This window comes from Gymnogyps californianus, chromosome 6 (assembly GCF_018139145.2).
Source record: "Gymnogyps californianus isolate 813 chromosome 6, ASM1813914v2, whole genome shotgun sequence".
In the NCBI taxonomy this organism is placed as follows: Eukaryota; Metazoa; Chordata; class Aves; order Accipitriformes; family Cathartidae; genus Gymnogyps; species Gymnogyps californianus.
The window spans coordinates 23,382,748-23,403,098 of record NC_059476.1 but is presented as its reverse complement, the minus strand read 5'-3'; the positions used below and the strand labels follow the sequence as shown (position 1 = coordinate 23,403,098).

Here is a 20,351-nt window from a genome sequence, read left to right as displayed (position 1 = left end):
TGACTAGCTACATATTTTAAGATCACTGCTTACACATTTTTTACCCCGTTTGAAATAGACTTTTTGTTTACTTCTGTAATCCTTTTCGAGGCTGATACTTGGTGAAATGCTGCATCGTCCTGTGGAAGTATTTTCCCTTACTTGGAATGTAAGTTCAAGATATTTGGAAAATAAAAAGGCATTCCGCAACCTCCCATGCATTCCCTGAAGTCCTGAATCCCAAGACTGACTTCATTGTCTAAACTGACCTTTGCCCATGAAAGAGCTACAGTCTTATTATTATTTCATTACCATTATCTTTATCCTTCTAAATTAATTTAAACTGAGGCAAGAGCGATGACAAAATCACATTTCATCAAAAGGTGCAGCAGCTTGTGATGGCTCAGTGGCTGAGCCAGCTTTGTTTTGGGTGCAACCATGGCAACATTAGGGGAAGGAAATGACAGTCGTCTTAGTGTATTTACTCAATTATTTCACTTGCACTTCTCACCCACATCCTAAGGGCAATTGCTCAGTGTCATTTTCCCATCAAGAGCTTTTCCTCACCACAGCGGGAAAGATTAAAATAACACGTCTGCCTCTCCCTTCTGCTTAACGTTTCTTGAGAAAAGTGATCACAGCAAGAGAGAACAAGTTACTTGGTGACTAAGGTAATTTTAATGCTTATGACACTGAGCAGAGACCAGCATAACTTTCAGACTCTGCCATGCTCTCTGGTGACCCTGGGCCAGGCATTAAGCTCCAGACCCATGCGCTGGTGTGTGTGGCTGTATTGCCCCTTGGTAAAACGAACAATAAAACTCTTCATCCCTTGGACTGTGCTGTATCTTGTCAGACCTGGGCTCTGTGGGATAAGGTTTGTCTTTTTTTTTTTTTTTTTTTTTTTTCCCCCCCCCCCCTGTATTTGTAGGACACTGAGGTCAATGGGGCCTAAGTCTCTGTTTCAGCTGAGTGAGCTCATGTAGGGAATGAGCTGAGAGAGACCAGCTTTGAGGGCAGTCAACACCAGGACTGTCTCCAAAAAAGCTTGTCCAGCTCCCTGAAGGCCACATAACCCATTTGCAGCGAGGCACAAGTATTAACGTCACCCCTCAAGAATGTCAGTGAAAACTCTTGGTTTGAGATGGATAGATCAGCTCTTCTTAACCACAGAAGATACAGGCTTTCAAACGTGAGGATGTTTTGGGTTTTTTTAAATGAGAACCTCCAGACATGCAGCTGGAGGAGCTCTGGAGGTGAATCAGGGTATTTGTGGGATGACAGACACAGGCAGCCACTTCTGTCTTCCTAAAGCTTCTTGAGAGTGCCTGGCCCGTCCTCATCCTTGTCATCCTTGTCCTCGCAGAGTGATGTTGTTGTTTCCGTCTTGTGTATTTTATCTCCTTGGATACAGAGAGGGCAGGGGCTATAGAAACTGTGAGTGTGTGGCTGGCTTGGCCTTTGATAAGGCCATGCATGTGTGGGCAATGCATGAAGCAATAGGTATGTAAAGTAACAACATTGCGTTTCAGATGAGGGAATTGTGCTGGCATATCGCGACCTGCTGTTTTTGGTTAAAAGGCGTTACCGCATGAATGTGGAATGTGTCAGGGACGTGGAGGGAGAGGATGTGGGAAGCCAGCCTTGTTGTTTTACCCCCCTACAATAACAAAACCCCAAACCCTTCCTAATTTCTAATCGGATTTCAAAGCATTGCAGAAGATCTTTCCATAGCTGAAAAACCCCAAACAATAACAGAGGGAGAGGTGAAAGTAAAGGCACTTCTTAATACTTGTGATTGCAGCTGATGGAACATAGCATGGGGTAGAGTTTGCCACGAAGACGTCCTCTTCTGAGCTGCTGCTGCATGTTTGGCGCAAGCATCCTCCCCCCCCGGCGTGCTGGCTGGGCACAAGCATGGCCTTTGCTCTCCGGGTGGCTTTGCAAGGGCGAGGATGGGGCCGGGGGGGTTGGCTGCCAGTCTCCGCTCTCCTTCCCCGCCCGCAGGACCAGAGTGCTCTCATTTGCTGAGGTTTGGTCAGGGGCCCGTTTTCTTATAGCTGAGTAAACATTTATACTGAGAAATGTTTAATCTTGTTTCCTCTTGGCGTGGCTCTCGAGGTGTGCAATCCAGGATCGCCTGCACTGAGCCTCCGGGCTCTGACTTGGGATGCAAAAACATCCCATGTTTCTGGGGCCCAGTGGGGCAGCGGGTTTTGCCAGCTTGCTCGGCCACTTCAGGGGCCTGTGGGGCCGTGGGGGCTTTTGCTTCTCCCTGCAACTGCAGAGCCTGGGTGCTAATTTTTTTTTAATTTGTAATATGAGGTTGGAGTGAAGCCCCTGACTCCAAGAGCTGGAGCTTCAGGAAATAACTATGCTGGCCAGTCTCTAAATCATGACTCCACATCTGAAACTAGTTTTTGGTGGCTTCAGGCAGTCCCCCGCTCTGTACTCGACCTGCCTTTCCTCTGGGGGCTGCGGAGAGGTTGCCTGGGAAGGGGCAGGGGGCAGGCAGGGGAGCAGGGGTGCTGTGGGTGCGGTGGCAGCGGGGCAGTAGCCAGCACCTCTGAGGCCCCAGCCCTGCTGGCTGCCTTCAGGCCGTGCTGTGGGGAGAGGCTGCCCAACCCCTCACGTCTCAGTTTAGTTTATTTAGTGAGTACAAAAAGCCTCCAGGTTTTTCCTGTTTCTGGTGGTCAGTGCAGCCGGGATGGCCTCGGCCACGTCACTGTGCGGCAGATGGGACCCAAGAGCCCGCCCTCACCCCAGGCTGCTGCCAACCTGCCAGAGGGCACATGGGGCCATGGAGGTGTCCAGGTAGCTTTATGCCCGTGGTGCCTGGGATGTGCCCCAGCTCAGGTGATGGAGGTGGCTCATCCTCGGCTGTCTGTCCATCTATCTGCCTCGCTGACAGCTGGGACTTTCCCTGGAGTCCCATGCCCTGATTCGCAGGACAAGCGGGTCCCATGGTGGTAGCCATGTCCACCTTTGGTGCATGGAGAGGAGGAAGCAGCCGCGCACGCTGCGAGCTGCTGGCCGGCCCCGGGCATGGAGGTGATGGCTGACGTAGCTGTGGGGATTTCACAGGCTGGGCTTCAGTGTTGCTGAGCGTGGCCTGGCACGAGCTGGACAAGAGGGAGGAAGGGGCCATTGTTTTCCCAGATAATTCCCCATGACGCAGCCTGCAGCCGGTGCAGTAGGAAATGCTGATCTGCTTCCTGCCCCGGCGCAGGGACGTTTTCCCCTTCCCCGCAGCCTGGCACCGCAGCTGGCGGCTCCCTGCCGGGAGGGCCGCGGTGGCGGGGGAAGCCCCTTGGCACCCAGCTGGAAGGGCCACGGCGCAGTGCCGTAACGCACAGCAGTGTCCCCATCTGCCCCTGAAGAGGGGTGCTGCCACTAACAGCCGGCACCCAGAAAACTCATTGGGCAGGAGACCTGCATATTTGACCTGAAGCTGGGGTCCTACAAACCTTGTTTGTCCTTGGGATTGGGAAATAGCTTTTTCTCTGGGATGGGGGGATTTGCACTGGTGCCTGAAGGACTTGGGAGCACATGGGATTGTGCTCCAAAGCTGCTTGGAGCTTGTTTGTGTAGAGGAGGTAGTTTCAGGTAGGGAGGGGGCTGTTGGAGGAATGGCTTCATTTTGAAAATGAAGCAAGATGAGACCTCTCTGAGTGCAGAAGCAGCACCCTGACAAAGAAGTTTGTGCAGTTGCTAATCCATTTTAGCTTGGACTAGCCGCTCTGCCAGCCCCTCTGGAGACATACCTCTGCAAAGGAAGGAGGGGAGCAAGGCTGGTATCCGTGCAGACAAAGCGATTTAACTATCAAGGTATCAGTTTATAGTGGTAAAATATTGCTCTTGAATATCCTACCTGGAGGTTTGGGATCGTCCATACCCTGGCTTTAGACCAAAATAACTGCTGCCAGTACCCCTGCTCGCTGCTGACTGCAGCCTGCTCTAGACAGGGCTGGCGTTGGGGGACTGAGGCAGTGCCATGGCTTGCAGGAAGGGTGAAGCAAGCGCTTCCAGATCTGCCTGCAGATGCCAACTGAAGATGTCTCCGAAAAGATCTAATATTAGTCACACTCCTCTGTACTACTGACAAAGAAAGAGCCGGTCATGCTATGACTGGGTAGGAGCATGTCCTTGTGTCTGACTGCCAGTTCTTCCTTTGCAAACAGACCATTGCTTACTGCTCTTGCAGTCCGAGCCCCAGCCAGGGATGCTGTTTAATGCTGCTTGCCCCCTTTTCCTTGCGTTGGTCCTGGGAACGCCACAGCCTTAGAGATGCTGCAAACCTCAGGCATCTCAACTGCATAAAGCAGGCGCTGCCCCCACATATGTACACAGTATAGCAGGTTTTTTGTACTAACGTTTTTCACTTGCCTGCTGGTGGACAGATTTTTGGGAGTGTCACATTTCTGATTTTTTTTCCAGTATTAAGTCAGAGACTCTAACATAAACACATGATTCCAGGAGCTGGGGCTTTAACAAAAATGCTGCACAGCACAGGGCCTGGATTGGCAGTTCTGGCAAATCCCTAGGTAAATACATTTGACAGTGAGAACACATTATCTTTTGATCTTGGGATCATGAAAGCACTTGTTCTTTGCAAATTCCTTCCACAGCTCAAGCAGAAAGAGCAGCACGGCGTGACAACAAGTGCTGGAGAATTTGGATTATCCAAATGCCCTTTATAATGTTACTGCTCTTGTAATACTTGTCTATGGACTCTCGGGTTATACACCTTCTATGCTGTTCTCCAGATAGGATTTTTCTAATCTAATCTTCAGACCCCGCCTTCTGCACCGATATCTCTATTTAACCTGTTATAAACTCCCTTATAGTCAGTGGACTTTATCCACATGAGAACTACTACAGGTGTTCTGACACTTTTGAAAGTTTCCTTTATGGTCTTGGATGTTATTACACAGCAGAAAACCTACCTGGTGGCCAAAAGTAGGCCAAAATCTCCTGTGTGGGTTCTGTGCCAGAGCGCGTGTTGCAGTTCTTCTTGGAGTCAAGGCACGAATGTGATTTCAGTCTCTCTCCTCCATCTGGCTGTCTATTTTCTCAACACTTGTAGGAACTTAAACATCCTTGAAGCCTCTGTCACTGTCAAACTGATTTGGGCTTGGCTGACAGATTCAAAGGTCCTTGGTGGGGGTGGGAACGTGCCCACGTGCATGTGGAGTATGTAGTTGAGATGCCTTACTTCCTTAGGAAACCAGAATTTTAAAAAAATACTCTAAATTACTTCCCTTTCTCTAATTCTCGGTTAATACTTAAACGTTTCCGCAATACACGTTGTGACATGATTTCAACTTTGAGCCTATTTGACCTAAGAGTATAACCCCTTTAGCCTAAGACTTCTGCCTCTGTCTTTCATTAAACCGACTGTTTATGTACATGTCTGAAACCCTCTCCTACTTGTGGCCTCCGAATGGTGGGCTAGCATGTGTATTTAATGCTGATATAAGATCACTGATACTTTTCCCCATGGTGTGATATACAGGCTGAAGTAATTTTTTGTTGCTAAAATCCACAGTTTCTGCCATGGGAAAGACTATTTTTATGAGCGCTATTATGTGCTTTGAATGAGATTGCAACAAAGGGAGATTAGCTAATTACTCCAGGGTCTTTCTTCATTTGGTGTGTGGGAAAGCTTCATGGCTGACGTCCATATGCATCAGCCAGAAAGCCGTGGGAGAGCAGTCCCGCCACCCTACACCTGAACATCTTGAGCTACCCCACTGATTTCAAATGACTTGTAACTCATGAGTGCATTTGGATCCATGCCGCTCTTCTCTGAGGGATCCTATGCTGTGCTTGATGCCATAAATAGCATTTGAGTGCCATGAAGTGAGATGACTCCTATCTGTCAGTCTGGGAATGCTAGCCAGCTGCCTAAGGAAATCTGGGGACATAAAAGTGATTTAAAGAAAAATCTGTAGGGGAATTTAGTCATACTTGTTTCTAGTGAGTATTTATCCTGTAACTATAGCTCTATCAACAAACGCTGTGAGGTGTTCAAAGGGCGGCGAAGGCTCACTTGTTGCTGTAGAAGTCAGCGCCTGTATGGAGTGGGAGGGGGAACCGGTTGTGTTAATTAGAGCTGGGAACCATGGGCCCAGCATGTTAAGAAGGGCCCCGTTTCATCCTGTGCCATTAGACGTTAGCCCTGTATTGAAGCCGTGCCCAATCTCTACAGCTGGCTGAAACATTTCAAAACGCACATTTTGGTGCCATCTTTTAGCCCTGGATATTTCAGCGGCCTCTGTGAATGTTAGTCCTTTCTTATGCCTGCTGCAGTGAGGCCCCGTGGTACTTTTTCCTTGCTTTGGTCAAGTGTCTTCCCTGGGGATAAATAAGCCCTGGATGTTGCTATCTCTGCCCCAAGGCTGCTAATTCCCAGCCTGCTGAACTGGTGAAGGGGCTTAGAAATTTCCCCATTTTTGTTAGCGCTGCCTGTGATTCAGAAGAGTCTTACCTCATGTCTTATTTAACTTGGATTTGGCCCCTTTCTCATTAAATTGTAACCAGCGTTTCTAAGTATCCACTAATATTGCTGGAAGCCTCCAGTTCGCAGCAAACCCAGAACGTCTGGGTGATATCTCATACTTCTGACACTGAAGAAGTCCCTGGCAGTTAGCTGTCACTGCCTGTGGACAGTCTTTTGTATTAACAATGGTCATCTTCCCACCTTTATTGTGGGAATTTCTTGTCCAGAAAGTCCAAAGTTGTTAATGAAAGGCAGCTGTGAACCCCAGTCTTAGCTGAAGGAACAGACATGCTCCAGAGCACTTGTAGTAATGACAAATCCCTTCTTTTTGGGCTGCCCTTATCTAAGGAAAGCCAAACTTTCAGATGTCATTGAAGAGTGCTCCTCTTTCTGCCTCTCATCTTCACTTTTCCATATAAATCAGCCCTGCTTTCAGGAATTGCAACGAATGCTTAAAATCTGTAGCCTTGCATGAGAAGGTAGGTCACGTGGTTTACCGTAGGCTTGCAGGAGCTCCCAGGTGTGTGGCACCTCGATCTAATAGCTCTGGCAGTGTTTCTGAGCACTTATGTTCCTGGCATGTCAACTCTGAAATGTCCTGAAGGTCAGCCTGAAGCCATCCAGGATGGGGCCAGGGGTCCTTGTGACATGTGGAGGACGCTCACCTGCTTTGGTGGTCGTGGTCGTGGTTGTGTGCTCCTCAGCCGACACCGCACGCAAAGGCCACCATTGCAGTGGCTCCTGGCTCTGGGCTGCCCCGTCACATCCCACCTGCACGCCTGAGCACCTCTGATTTTTGCCTCTGCTCCTTTGCATGCAGGAAATAAGGCACATAGGAAGTGCACACAACCGGAGCGCGGTGCCCTTCACTGCTGCCACGGCTTCTGCCCCCAGAGTGATCACTGCTCAGTACAACAGCCCAGCAGGGCTCTACTCCTCAGAGAACATCCAGACCTTCAACAGTGCGGTGGAGTCAAAGACATCACCTGGGGCCCTGGAGCCTACCAAGCCGTAAGTATCTTCCTCACCTCCCCTCCCTGCCCGGGCCCTCAGGGGAAGGCTCCAGGAGATGTGAGTTTGCTGCGAGGGTACCAATTTGTTAATGCAGAAAAGCTCTCTTTCAGGACAAGGGAAGGAGCAGAGGCACAAGCATGGATGTGGTTCCCAGGGGCAGGGCTCAGAGGAGCGGGGAACATGTCATGAGATGCAGAAATGAAATTAATGCTGTTGTGTTTCTTTGTTTAGCAGAGACCGACGCAGTTTCCGCGTGCGTTCAGCATGACATACCAGCCTGCTGGTCTGAACAGGTGCCTGATAGCTTGTTACGAGCACTTTGTAAAGTTAGTGTTTTGTGCTGGCTTTGCGGGTGATGCTGGGCAGGAAGGGTACCAGCTAGCGCAGGAAGCACGTGCGTCCCCGTTCCTGGCTGGCCTGGGATTCATAGACAGGCTCTGCCTAAGTTTGGATCTTTCATACTTGTGTGAGCGGTTTTATATATGGGATTGGAAAGGGTCCCAACCTTAAAAGGGCCGATTGATTTTTGTGGTTGCGTCTGAGCTTCACCAAAGACATTACTTTATCCCAGAAGTCCCAAGTTCCTCTTTTTTCATTGGAAGCAATAAACCAGGAGCTTTCTGAAATCTTTCTGGCTGTGTTGGTCAAGTTGCTTAGCTGCCCTAAGTCTCTGTATAGCAGTACCAAACCGCCTGGAAGACTTTGACCACTTTTACCACAAAAGCTGCAAGACCACTGCTTTAGGTGATACTCGACTAAATTCCTGACTTGTGAATGGGGAGACAAAAGTAACTTCAGCCTCTGCTTTTGCAGGGCACAAAGACCTGAGATTGTGGTTTATCACAAGCCTGAAAACTTGCCCCTGACTGAAGCCAGCTTCTCGCACTGGCAGCCCCGTCTGCAGCATGGGCCCTTCTAGGCAGAGTTACAGTGCCACAGCTGGCAGACGAGGTGACAGATGTTTGTTCCTCATTTGCTTCTGGTAGACCTCAGCAGCCTCATTCAGGGGCTGAGCAAAAGCAGAGCAAGGACAAGGGAAATCAGACTTTGCGTTAACCTGATGGGACCATTTGGCAGTCACATACCACCTCTGGTCTAGTCTGGAGTCCCCTCGAGGTGAGAGCACTCCCTGGGAGCCAGGTATATTTTGCTGGAAACTTGTGGGTGATCCCTTTTTCTTGCAGGGATCAGCAAAGAGGTGGGTTTCCTGTAGTGCTTGGCTCACTGTGCTCCTAGCAGGAAGGTCTGTTGCCAGCCCTGCTGCGTGTGGGGTACATGGCATCTCTTTCATCTTTCCCTTGCTGAAACACAGCAAGTTGCAAAGGAATGCTGGGGGGACTGTGGATGAGACCTTCGATGCTAATACACTTTTGTTTACAGAGTTATCAAAAGCAAATGAATTGCTGCTGGTTTTCAGTGAGAGCCAGGGGCATCACCTTGCCATTAAAAACCCACTGTGGTCTCGCCAGTGCACAAGCACAGGATCTCCCTTCACACAGCATTCCAGCTGCCTTTAAATTCCTGCCCATCTGTTTTGCTGAGTTATTTGTACATGGCTGACCTTGCTCCGGGTTTACCTGGCATTTATCTGCATCCCCACCCAGCAGACACACAGCCTATCTGAACCTGGCAGCCTGATCCTGTCATCACACGGTGACGTGACACGGGGACCTGGTCCATGGTCCATCCTTAGAGGGTGTGTGATGTAAATGCAGGGCTGTGGTACAGACAGGAAACACCAGCAAACATCTCCACTGGATTTGGTGTCGCAAAGCAGGCAGGAGGGCAGAGAGAAGCCCCACTGCTGAGCACATCTATTTTGGGATCGGAGGTGAGATTGCCCCTCAGTAGGGCACCCAGGCTAGCTTTGGGAAGGGCAGCAGTGAAGGTGGTATTCCTTGGCTGGACAGTGGGACCATGAGTGTGTGCTGAGGTAGCTAGTTCATAGTGAAACCCCTGCTGCCATGTCTTCATTGCTTTTACAACCCCTGCATTTGTTCATCAGTAGAGCGACTGCATTTTAGTTTTTGTGTGGACACACCTGGAGTGCAAGACCAGAGCCACAGCATTAGCCAGAAGCCTTTAAAGTCATGTATTCAGTGGTATGTCCCTCAGACAGTATTCTGCAACTGCTTGTATCGCTTGGGGTATTTGGTTTAGTACTTCATTAATTTCTTCCTTCTTTCCTTTCTTCCTCCTCTGCATTTTTCCCTCAATTCTACAATGTAAAACCCAAACGAACCCCCAAACAAACACAACTCAAACTGCCCGTGTGAATGCATGGGCCCATAGCCGCCCATTGCCAACAAGTGCGATGCAGGCTCCCTTCGCCTCCGTCTATAACCCTCTGCAGGCGCAGACCTCGGAGCTGCCGCAGCGGAGGCACAGCACCTCCTCCATCCCCAGCCAAGTCCGAGTTGGGCCCGAGCAGCTGAAGCGTGCGGCCCAGGTCTGCCCCAACAGCCCCGTGGAAGTGGAGGTGCCGGGACTCAAAGTGCTGCACGTGCAGTTCAATTCTCCCCTGCAGCTCTATTCGCAGAGCAACATCATGGATTCCCTGCAGGGGCAGATCTCTTCGGTTAGCCCCGATTTCCCCAGGTAACCTGCCCGCTGCCTCTGCGGCTGGCTCGGCGCATCCGTTCATCTGCATCTCAGTGTCCATGAGTGCCTCGTCCCTGTCTGTGGCTCACGGCGTTGGCCGGTCACAAGAAAACAGCATTTACATTCCACCTTTCCAAAATTAGTGCATGACTCTTCACAGGAGCTTTCTCTGCATTGTGTCTCTGTCCAACACCGCAGGAAGCATGAAAACATGATTTTAGCCTGTCAGTGTGTCTGTTGCCCCCTGCGCATCAGCGCAGCAGGGCCTTGACAGCAGCTGGTGGCTTTCCTGAAGGAGCCACCTGCAGCAGATGGATTTGCTGGGGGCAGGAGGGTGCTTTATCCTGAAAGCTGGTGTCTCTCCTGCACTGAAATGACTATTGTTGTTTGCAACTGGAAGGTGCTGCCGCACGTGTCCTTGTGCTTTTGTTTCGCTGGCTGCGGGCTGGGCCATGGGTATGCGCTGGGCATATTTCATTTCATGCTGAAGCAGATCGCCATGGGTCTCCATCTTTGGCTGACAACACTCATGAGTTTGGAGCAGCCTGGGCAGGCACCAGGCACATGGAGGACCCAGTCTGTGTGTCCACCCCTGCCCACTTGGCTGCTCTTGGGGCTGCCTCTACCCATAGGAGTGGAGGCTGCTCGACATGCTCTGAGCTCTGCAGAACCTGCGGAGAGCCTCAGCATCACAAGGCCTGGGTGTTTGCTTTGTGGCAGTTGGGAACCCGCTGGCCCATGGCTGTAAATGACAGCCCACAGGGTTTTACAGGGAGGACTTCAGTATCGAGACGGGTGAGGCAGAAAGCACGTTTAGCCATCTTGCAGGAGGGCTCCAATCAAGGCTGAATTGTTTCAGAGATGTGAACCTTCAGCAGAGTTACCCCGCTATGTGACCAAGCAGCTTGCAGCTGTGTGACATATGGTCACAGGCAAGGTGGTCGGTCCCATGGCCTCCATGGGACAGACCTCATAGCTCCTCGGCTGCTCACAGTCCCCTCCTGGGCTGCGCATCATGTGCTTCAAAGAGGAAAAGTTGGCGTCCTCACCCATGGACCCACACAGCCAAGCTTTGCCGTGTGCCAGCAGCCAAGAGATAATGGGAGGCTGTGGATTTACTCCTGCCTTGTTACTCAGTCCAATTACTTTCTGTAATTCACTGCTCTGGCTTGTAGTCGATACTGTGCACGCCAGGAGCGGTCACAGTCCGCTGGCTGACTGTGCTGGTCCGGACAGCTGATAACACTCACAAAGAAGCCCCAAGCATCAGCAATTGTTTTGTTGCAAAAGCAAGTGCTCCAAGTACTGGGCCTTCCTGTAGCCCAGCTTTGAGATCCTTCTAAACTTTACAAAATGTGCTAGCATAAAATAGTAAAATGACATTAGTAAAGAATAAGCCGTGCTTTTCTGAAGACGCTGTGCAAGGCTGTGTCCTTATGGTTTTTATTATAGTTTTTATTACCATCTTCTTGCCAATTTTCAAAGCTCAGTGATCCAGTGTTATTCAATCAGTGCTGCACGTTGCCCATGGTAGAAGCAGTGAGATCCAGTAACGGTTGTGTGAGACTGAAATCCAGTAAAGGTTGTTGGAGTTGTCCCCTACAAAGTTTCTGCATCAGGGAACTCCTGCGCATGGAAAAGGATACCAGTTGCTGGTGATTGCTGCAGATAAACTACCTGTGTAACAGGAGGTGCCATAAATCAGCCGACATATGGAGACTCATTATCCTGCAGGCACAATTCCTGTGCCTGTGGCCTTGTCCATTCAAAAGATGCATGTGCTTTTTGGTGTTTTTTTTTTCTTTGAGCAGCATAGTCTTCTGCCCTGATGAGGTATTTCACTCTGCTGGTACAAATTCTAGGATTTGGGGGGTTTTATAGTCTTTCGGAAGTCTTGTATATGCAAGTATATCTATAGGGTGCATACCTGGGAGAGCTGATCTGTATGTTTTGCACACTGTCACAATGCATGGTTGAAATGTGATGGCTTTGTTTGACTCTAGTGCTCTTTAAGATGATTTAGTCTTTGCTTTTTGAATGCATGTTAGTGAAACATTCTTAGTATGCAAATTGCAATGGAAGGCTTCTTGCCTGATGTTTTTATGGGTGGATAGAGTGGTGGGAGTATATGAGTTTACATAAGATGAATGTAATGTGGAGCATGGATTCATATGGGATAACCTAGGAAATTTTCTGTGTAGTAGAAGGCACATCGTTACTTTATTTTGGGTGAGAGGCTTCAGTAAATGAGATTCAGGCTTCAAGGGTTCAGCTGCTTGCAAGTCTAATATGCTTCCCACTCCACTGAAAATTACTAAAGATGGAAACATTTCATGAAATTCTTTTTATGGAAATAGCATTTTATAACACTTGTGATGATTTTACCTCTGATGCTTGAAGAGTTTATTACGTAGAGTAACTCCCAAATGACTCAATTGCACATTGGCATGGAAAGTATGCAGTTGCCTCCTCAAGAAAAAGATTTCCCTCTGCAATTTAGTCTGAACTTCAGGATGTTTATGTACTTTTCAGGCAATCACAGGGTGCAGGAACACTGAAAACTAATAGAGCATTTACATTTATAAGGCTGCATTATGTAATTGAGCCGTCAGAGGAGACTTGTCAGTTGTCTCATTTTTCCAGAGATGTTTTACTCCAGCCACAGAATACAAGGCAGGCAGGAACTGCCTGTGTCCTTTAGTCCATCGCCTATCCAGCATTTGGTCAATTTAAACCATTGATTTAAATAATTCCCAGCGGATATTTGTCCAGACTCTTAGTATGGAGGTTGCTCACCTGTCGACGGCAATCTCGTCTGGTATTTCAGTGTCTGTTGGAAAGCTTTTCCCAAGGGATATTCTGAATATCCTCCTGCAGTTTTAAGCCTGTAGTTTATCCTGTACCCACTGGATGTGGAGAACATCCTAGCTACTGCCTCCAGCCTCGTTTTTTTACCTGAAGACCCTTCCAGTGGCACAATGACCACCCTCTCAGCCACCCTGCAGTGTGAAAAGCTGCCCCTGAAGCACCTTGGGCTCTAGGCTGAGGGTGCAAGTCCCTCGTGACATGAGTGGAAGCAGCAGTGCCTCAGGAGGCAGCTGAAAGGAGGGCTTAGTCTTAGCAGGCAGAAATCTCTTCTGCCCTTGACCTGCTCATTAACCTTAGTTAAATGCTGTAAATGGGCTGTGGCTCAGAGTCTCCACCTATAAAATGGAAATAATAACACTCACTTGAAAACCAAATTAAATTATTGCCAATCAGAGGATCTTTCAGTTAGATCCTACAGCTGTTACCTTGTGAAGGTGGCCTTTAGGACCAATTCATAGTGTACTTGCAAAGATTTCTTTTTAATGGAATAAATTTAATGTGAGATTGACAGTGGTGTAAGGTAGCAGTCTAAGGTAGTTTATGCATGCAAGGAACATGCATAGATGGCACAGCTACCATGTGGGATTCCCATTGCAGCACGAGTCCTTTATTTTCCTCTTAAGAGAGCAGCGATTTCCTGGGCAGAAAGTTTTAGTTTCTGGAGTATATAGTAATTGCGAAGCAGGGAGAACACGTGGGGACTGGCTGGGGGCAGTTGGCGAGAACCTGTTTACAGTGGTGTCCACGGATAGCCCAGCGTACTGCAGCTGTCTTGTGCGAGCACATCCAGCACCTCCGTGTTTATGGCGTCCTGTTATGCATTTTTTGTGCGCATTCATTCTTCAGTCATATGATGCATTGTGAAAATTTTGCTAGAGGGACTGGCTTTAGTTTTCAGCTGTTTAACAAGCGTATTCTCTGTTCCTTCCTCAGTTTAGATCAGTATAACCAGCCCCCAGGTGGCATTGTCATAGACAGAGAATCTGAGGTTTACAAGATGCTCCAGGAGAATCAAGAGTCAAATGAGCCACCCAGACAGTCTGCTTCGTTCCTCGTGTTGCAAGAGATTTTGGAGTCAGAAGAGAAAGGTGAGCACTTACTGCACACCTAATCTGAGTGTGCTCTTTCCTTTTGTGCTCTTCCCATTCCTTGGGCTGTGTACAGTGTTTAAAAGTAACATCTAAAACTTTATTTTCCTTTCTTAGCTGTTGATTGTTCAAGGTAGTGTGTGTAGGTGATTTTGACAGAAACCTACAGACCCTTTCACTAACTTAACTCCTAAATATTCTCTCGTTGATTATTTTCAGTGTCTATGCGCCCATATCATTGCTTACTCATTGAGTGAGTGCTCAAGAAATAAACGCCTACAACCTTTAGTTATCAAGAAGGAATTTAAAAAGTTGCAAAAACTCTTCTATACTTGCTAAAGTTTTGCCCCTTTAAGATAATATTCACTGATTAAAGACCATCTTAGATTCAAGACTTTGAAAGGTACCACAAGATAGTGCTCTTCAGTGAGTCCTAAAGCTTCTGATCTCCATCCCTCTACAGAAGAAAAAGCATCCACTTCTGCAGCTGAATGTAAAAATATGGAACCTGGGTTACAGCGAGCAGTTCATAGCTTTTAACCTCTGAAACTTCTCTCTGCTTGGCATTCTTGATCTGACATCTGGACTTCTGCAGTTCAGGGCTATAGACTTTAAGATAAAAAAGCCAATTAACTTAGGTGGGGGCCAAATCGTATTCCCTTCTCCCCTTAAATAAAATAAAATAAACAAATAAATAGGAAAAGAATTCCAAGAATGACTTGTTTTTCCTTAGGCCAGTTGAGACTTTGTCTTTTGCGTTATTAGCTTGGCAGTGGTATGTTCAATTTCATCCAACAAAAGCCTGGTGCTGAGATACTCACCACAAAGGGAAGCAGATCAGCTAAATGCTGGTAGGTCTGAGGGATCTGTAAGGAAACAGCAAAATGAAGGAAATAAGAAAACAATAGGAAGAAAGAAACCAGGATCTTGGAGTCTTTAATATGCTGTTAAAATACCTACCTGAAAGCATCTTTTAAATATTGAGTGTTTGCAACTTGCCCTCAGGGTTCAGCTCCTGCATGGAAGGGACTGGAGTAGCCGGGACTTCTCACACAGCTTCCCCTGTGCTTAGTAGTGCTGAAGAAGATAAGAAGGAAAAGCCTCTCTGTTTTATCTTTCTTTGAAGATTTGCAGCATTATTGGGATTCTCTGGCATAAGGTTTGCCTACCCGATCACAGGCCAGGATAGGCTTTGGCATTACTCCACTGTGAGCTGATAGTCACCCAGGCGGAGCAGGGCCAGGAGGGAGGTTACGCAGCCCCAAAGGAATGTCTGTCCCCGAGGAGACAGTGCCCCTGCCTGCCGTGCCGCTCCGCCAGGCTCAAACACCATTGCTGCTGAGTCAGATCATGTCCGCGGTGATAAATACCACACTGGTTGGCTGCTTGTCCCAGCCTGTCTCCAGCCTGTCTTCAGGCGATGGCTTGTGAGCAGGGAGCTATCTCCCCAGCTGGGACGAGTCCCTCGGGGCATCGCTGACTGTATCGTCTGCGCTGACTTAGACCAGCTGAGAGCCTGGCCCCGGACACGGGGGCTGTGTGTGGGCACTAGTGTGTGCAAGCACCACGGCTGGGCTGTGTTTAGAGCTGACCCTGCACTCGTAGGTGGAGGGTGTTTCACAGGGCGGAACAAGTTATGTTTCCTGTGGGTATTTGATTAAGCTGATTCCTTTAGAGAGATTTAAAAACATGCTGTCAATGTTGTTGATATGAGCAAAGTATTGTTTGAGGCAGAGGGAGTGAGCAGAGGTGATAGGGAAGAGCCTGAAAATGTGGTTGCGGCTGCTTCCTTCCCAGCAAGGGTCACTTGCAGTAACTGTCGGAGGCCAGGTGCTTCCTGCTGTGTTTGGAGGGTGCATGGGCTGCAGCCCCCATTAGGGAACTTGCACCTCTGGACCGGCATCTTTGCATGGAGCTGGGTGCAAACCTCTGAGCTGAAGGCTGCCCCAGAGGCAAAGCAGCGCAGAGTCACCTGCCCCATGGGTGAGCAATGGTGACAGGGAGGTGCGGTGGGCAGTTCCCCCCTTTTTCCTTCAGCTCTTCTCTCAGTGATGCTGCCCTAGGCTGTGACGTGTCCCTGACCTTGCTGGTCACCAGGGTGTGCCTTTGGAGGGTTTTTCCTCCCCTTACACCAGGAACAATCATTGCAGTGTGCTCTTGGTTTGACACTAGTCAGAAGGGTTTGTCAGTGTCCCTCCCAGTCTGAGGTGCCCGTTGACCCCCTCTGTTTCTGGTGAAACACCATGGGAGTCTCTGCAGCCCTTCTTCCCTTGTTGCCTGGTGTTGAACTTCTTGCAAAAGTCATATAGATAAGACTAGTCACATCAATGGTGTCATTTTGTAAGAGGCTCCTTTTTCACTGCAGATATTTAAAGGCTTGCCTTGTATCCTGCATCTAGGATCCACTGCCATTGCAGGCATCCAGGTCAGCAGACGTCTCCTGCAAAGGACCTGCAGGACATCCCTGCCCCAGAGAGGCTGCACTAGGGAGATACCTGGAGCATGCTTATGCAGCAGCAGGAGAGCACAAGTTTATCCCCAGTGTCCCAAGGCCCTGCAAGAACAAGGAGTTCGTTAACCAAATCTTCCAGGAGTCTTGGGGGAGCCAGCCCCACCATACACCAGACAGCAGACTGGAAAAGGATTTTGACAGTCCTCCCTAGTCTGCAGGACACCCACCTCCTCTTTCTGAGCCCAAATCTGGCAATCAGCTTGACCCTGTGTGTGTGACCAGGACGTGGCAGGCAGACTCTGGTGCTGCCCAAGGCTGGGGCTGGGGCTGAGGCTGAGGCTTCGCTTTGCTTTGTGCATCTGTGCATGTGAGAGACATCAGCTGAAGTCTGATGGGCTTTTAAGATGAGAAGAGACTCTCATCTGACTGTCCACAATCTCAGGCCCTCAGATTTCCAGGGCCAGGTTCGGCTGTGTCCCTTCTCTCCCTCCTCGCCACACACCCCTAAATCCCTGCCCGCTTTCCATGCATGAATCCCTGCCTCAGAGCTGGGGTTAAAGAACATCACTCCTCACTAGCAGAGCATCTGCTTGGGAGGAATAGCCTAGAGCCACGCATCTCACATGCTCTGAAGCACTCTCCTTCCACCCCCAGGAGACCCTACCAAACCATCTGGATTTAGGAGCGTCAAAGCCCCCACCACAAAGGTGGCCTCATCGATTGGGAATGCCCAGAAGCTGCCCATGTGCGAGAAGTGTGGATCTGGCATTGTGTAAGTAAGCCTGTCCCTGGGGTTGCAGGCCAAGCATCCCATGCCTGTGCAAGAAGCTGAGGCGCTGCAACTGAAACACTTCACCTACCCACATCCAGTGCATCTAGGAGCCAGCTCAAGGCACATTTATTCTCACCAGCTTTGATAGCACTACCTTTGCAGTTCCCCGCAGTGAGGCAGGAGTTAGGTTTCCCTCTACAGATCCGTATCAATGGAAACCAAAGCAAGTCCCTATGGGACAAACCTTGAGACAGTTGTTGCTGCAGTGTTTTGCTTCCTACCTGAAATCTGTTTACGGCACTCAGAAACAAAATGACCATTCCATTCAGGGCCTGTGTATTTAATGCTTTTCATGTCTTGGCACTCCCAGCCATGGCGTGGTGACTTGCCTTGGTGGTCAGAGGCAGTGTGGACCAGGAGAGCTACGGTCTGCTCCCCACTCTGCTGTAGGACCGCGAACCTCTGCTGTGCCTATGCAGACATAATTTTTGTTGTCTTCATGTGGGTATGTCTGACTTCCAGCCCTGCAGGGGCATGGGTTTGATACAGAGCTGCTGTACCATAAGTGTGACAGCACAAGGGACCCAACCCATGTCTTCAATTCGCTGTTCAGTTTCTCAATCACAAATTCTTCCCTACAGCCCCCTTAGCTTAACAGTTGACTCCAGCAGTCAAGTGCTGGTAGCCCACCTGCATCGTCATGGAAGACTTCAAATTTCTCCCATGCTGCCCACCACAAGCTATCAGATTGTTGCTGAGATCCACTACACTGTGATTGCATGGTCCTGGCATGCCTGGAGCACCAAGGACTGGCAGAGTCGTTACAGAGGCAATCCATAGTCTGTAAAATATGAATCAGAGACAAACCCTACAATTATTCTACCAGCTGGGTAGGTCTGGAGAGCAAGCACAAGGCTATGAATAGCACTAAAAACTAATGGATTACGGAAAATATAGATGGCTGCTGGAACAAAATTATACTCCTGGCAAATTGTTGTGTTGCTGCTGGTGGTAGTTAATGAGTTGCTATATAGTTTTCCTCATCATCTGCTGGGTTAAGCTGTGAAGTTTTCCACTAAGAGCTGGCCCATGTTTGGCTGGATCTGTTCACTGCCACTCTCAAGCAGCAGCATCTGAGATCAGAGCCAGGAGCTGGTCTCTGTGTTTCTCCCATACATACCTGGCTTGTTCATCGCTAGCAAAAAGGCAGTGGCTGGCTGTGCAGCCTTCATCCCCCTCAGCTGGTGGTGGCAGTCATCTCTGGATTTGTTCTGCAGTCCGTTGGTTTGGACCTGGATTTGGTCCCCCAGATGGTCAAGCTGATGCCTGTCATTTGATCCTGGGCATTTGAAGGCTGTTGCGCTGTCTCCAGCCATCAGCTAAAGATGCCATCAGAGTGATTCTTGCCACCACAGGTGACAGGACTGTCCCTGTGAAACTTAGGGAGGCCAGGGCTAGGAAACACTTTCCAGAGGAGGGCTCCCATGCTGGCATATGTTGGGCTCTAAAAATGCTGTAAACATCTGCCTGACCAGAGGTAGGGCCTATACTTTGACTTGTCGGGAGCAGGAGAAAATTGTCCACCTTCAGCGCTGGTGTGGGTCTGGGCTGGGTGGGAGGTGGCTGGGAAGGAGGGAGGCAGTGGTGGGTGCCTGGCGCTGAGAAGTGCTGGTTCCTTTCCCAGAGGGGTGTTTGTGAAGATCCGGGACAAGCAGCGTCACCCCGAGTGCTATGTGTGCAGCGACTGCGGCACCAACCTCAAGCAGAAAGGACACTTCTTCGTGGAAGACCAAATCTACTGCGAGAAGCACGCCCGGGAGCGGGTGATTCCCCCAGAGGGCTACGAGGTGGTCACCGTCTTCCCAAAGTAAACCGTGCTGTTCACAAAGCCAGTGTGGATGGTTTCTCCTCTGCTGCTTTTCCTTGGAAAGCATCATCCCTGCCCCCCTGCCGAATCTTGTTTGCAATAAGGAATGCTAGGCATGGCTTTGAATTTCCTTGCCTTTATTAATCCTCCATCTGTTCACATGAGATGTCACTACATTCTTTTTGTCTCCTCTTTCACTGTTTGGTTTTTTTTTAATACACAGAATTTTTTTTCCCCCCCTCCTTTGTGCTGGCAATTGCACAGGAAAATCAGAGGCCAAAGTCAGATTACAACTCTTCTGTGTTCCAGTTATTTGCCTTCTGTTTGCATTCAATAAATGGGGTGAATCCACAAGGCAGATGTGTCTGCTTTCTCCTGGTACCCCTCTGCACCGGACCGGGGTTCCTGGGGCAGCAGAAGAGGTGCCCAGTGCATGGCTGTGTTTACCCTGGAGAACAGCGGGAGGGAATTACAAAGTTGAGTCACACTGGTCTCGCATGCTGCCCAGCTGCTGGTAGCAGCTGCCTGCTGGCACCCAGCAAGGGCCAGGTGGGCACAGCCAAGCCACAGACCATAGCTGGCACTGGTGGCCTGTCCCTGGTGCAAGGCAGCCAAGCGCTGTCTCCTCTGCGTCCAGCACCGCTTCATGATGCTGGGACCAGGCACATCAATGCTTCCCATTACCGCATCACCCAGGTGCCCCTCCATTCCCTGCAGTCACAAACTGAGCTCTCAGAAAAAATGTCCACTTGATGCTTGCTGGAAACTAGGGAGTCCTGGAGCAAAGAGGGGAAGGTTTGAGTGGCCATAGTCCCTGTCCCTGTTCCGTCTGTCCCTGTCTATTCCATGCTGGCTCCTCCCTCCCACCCCGGCAGGCTTGGGGCTGGGTGCAGGCTGGTGAGGGTGGGTCTCGCCGCCACCACACACCCCCTTGTCCAACCCAGGGCAGACCCCATGGCTGTGGTGGTTTCTGTCTGCAGACATTTGGGACAGTCCCCTGTGCAAGGCCCCGTGTGGCTGCCAGAAGCATTGCCCTGCTCCCCTGCCGCCGGATGCGCATGGCTGCTAGAGGGTGCCTTTGGGATTGATGTGGGGAGGGGGGGGGCACATGCCCCATGTGCACTGGATGAGGGGCTGATGGTGCCCGAGCAGCAGCGCCTCCACCTGTGTATAGCAAAGAGGTGGTCTGCAGTGAAGTTATTTCTCTG

General features: G+C 49.6%; 1 protein-coding gene across 1 annotated transcript in view; it reads left to right on the top strand.

Moving 5' to 3' along the window:
* PDLIM1 (PDZ and LIM domain 1) overlaps positions 1–19,498 on the top strand; it is a 45,156-nt gene extending 25,658 nt beyond the window's left edge. Inside the window, exons 4-7 of the mRNA XM_050899175.1 lie at positions 7,302–7,492; positions 13,898–14,052; positions 17,159–17,276; positions 18,961–19,498. Coding sequence (XP_050755132.1) covers positions 7,302–7,492; positions 13,898–14,052; positions 17,159–17,276; positions 18,961–19,147 — 651 coding nt within the window. The 3' untranslated portion in view covers positions 19,148–19,498. The remainder of the gene's footprint in view (positions 1–7,301; positions 7,493–13,897; positions 14,053–17,158; positions 17,277–18,960) is intronic.
* The last annotated feature ends 853 nt before the right edge of the window (positions 19,499–20,351 follow it).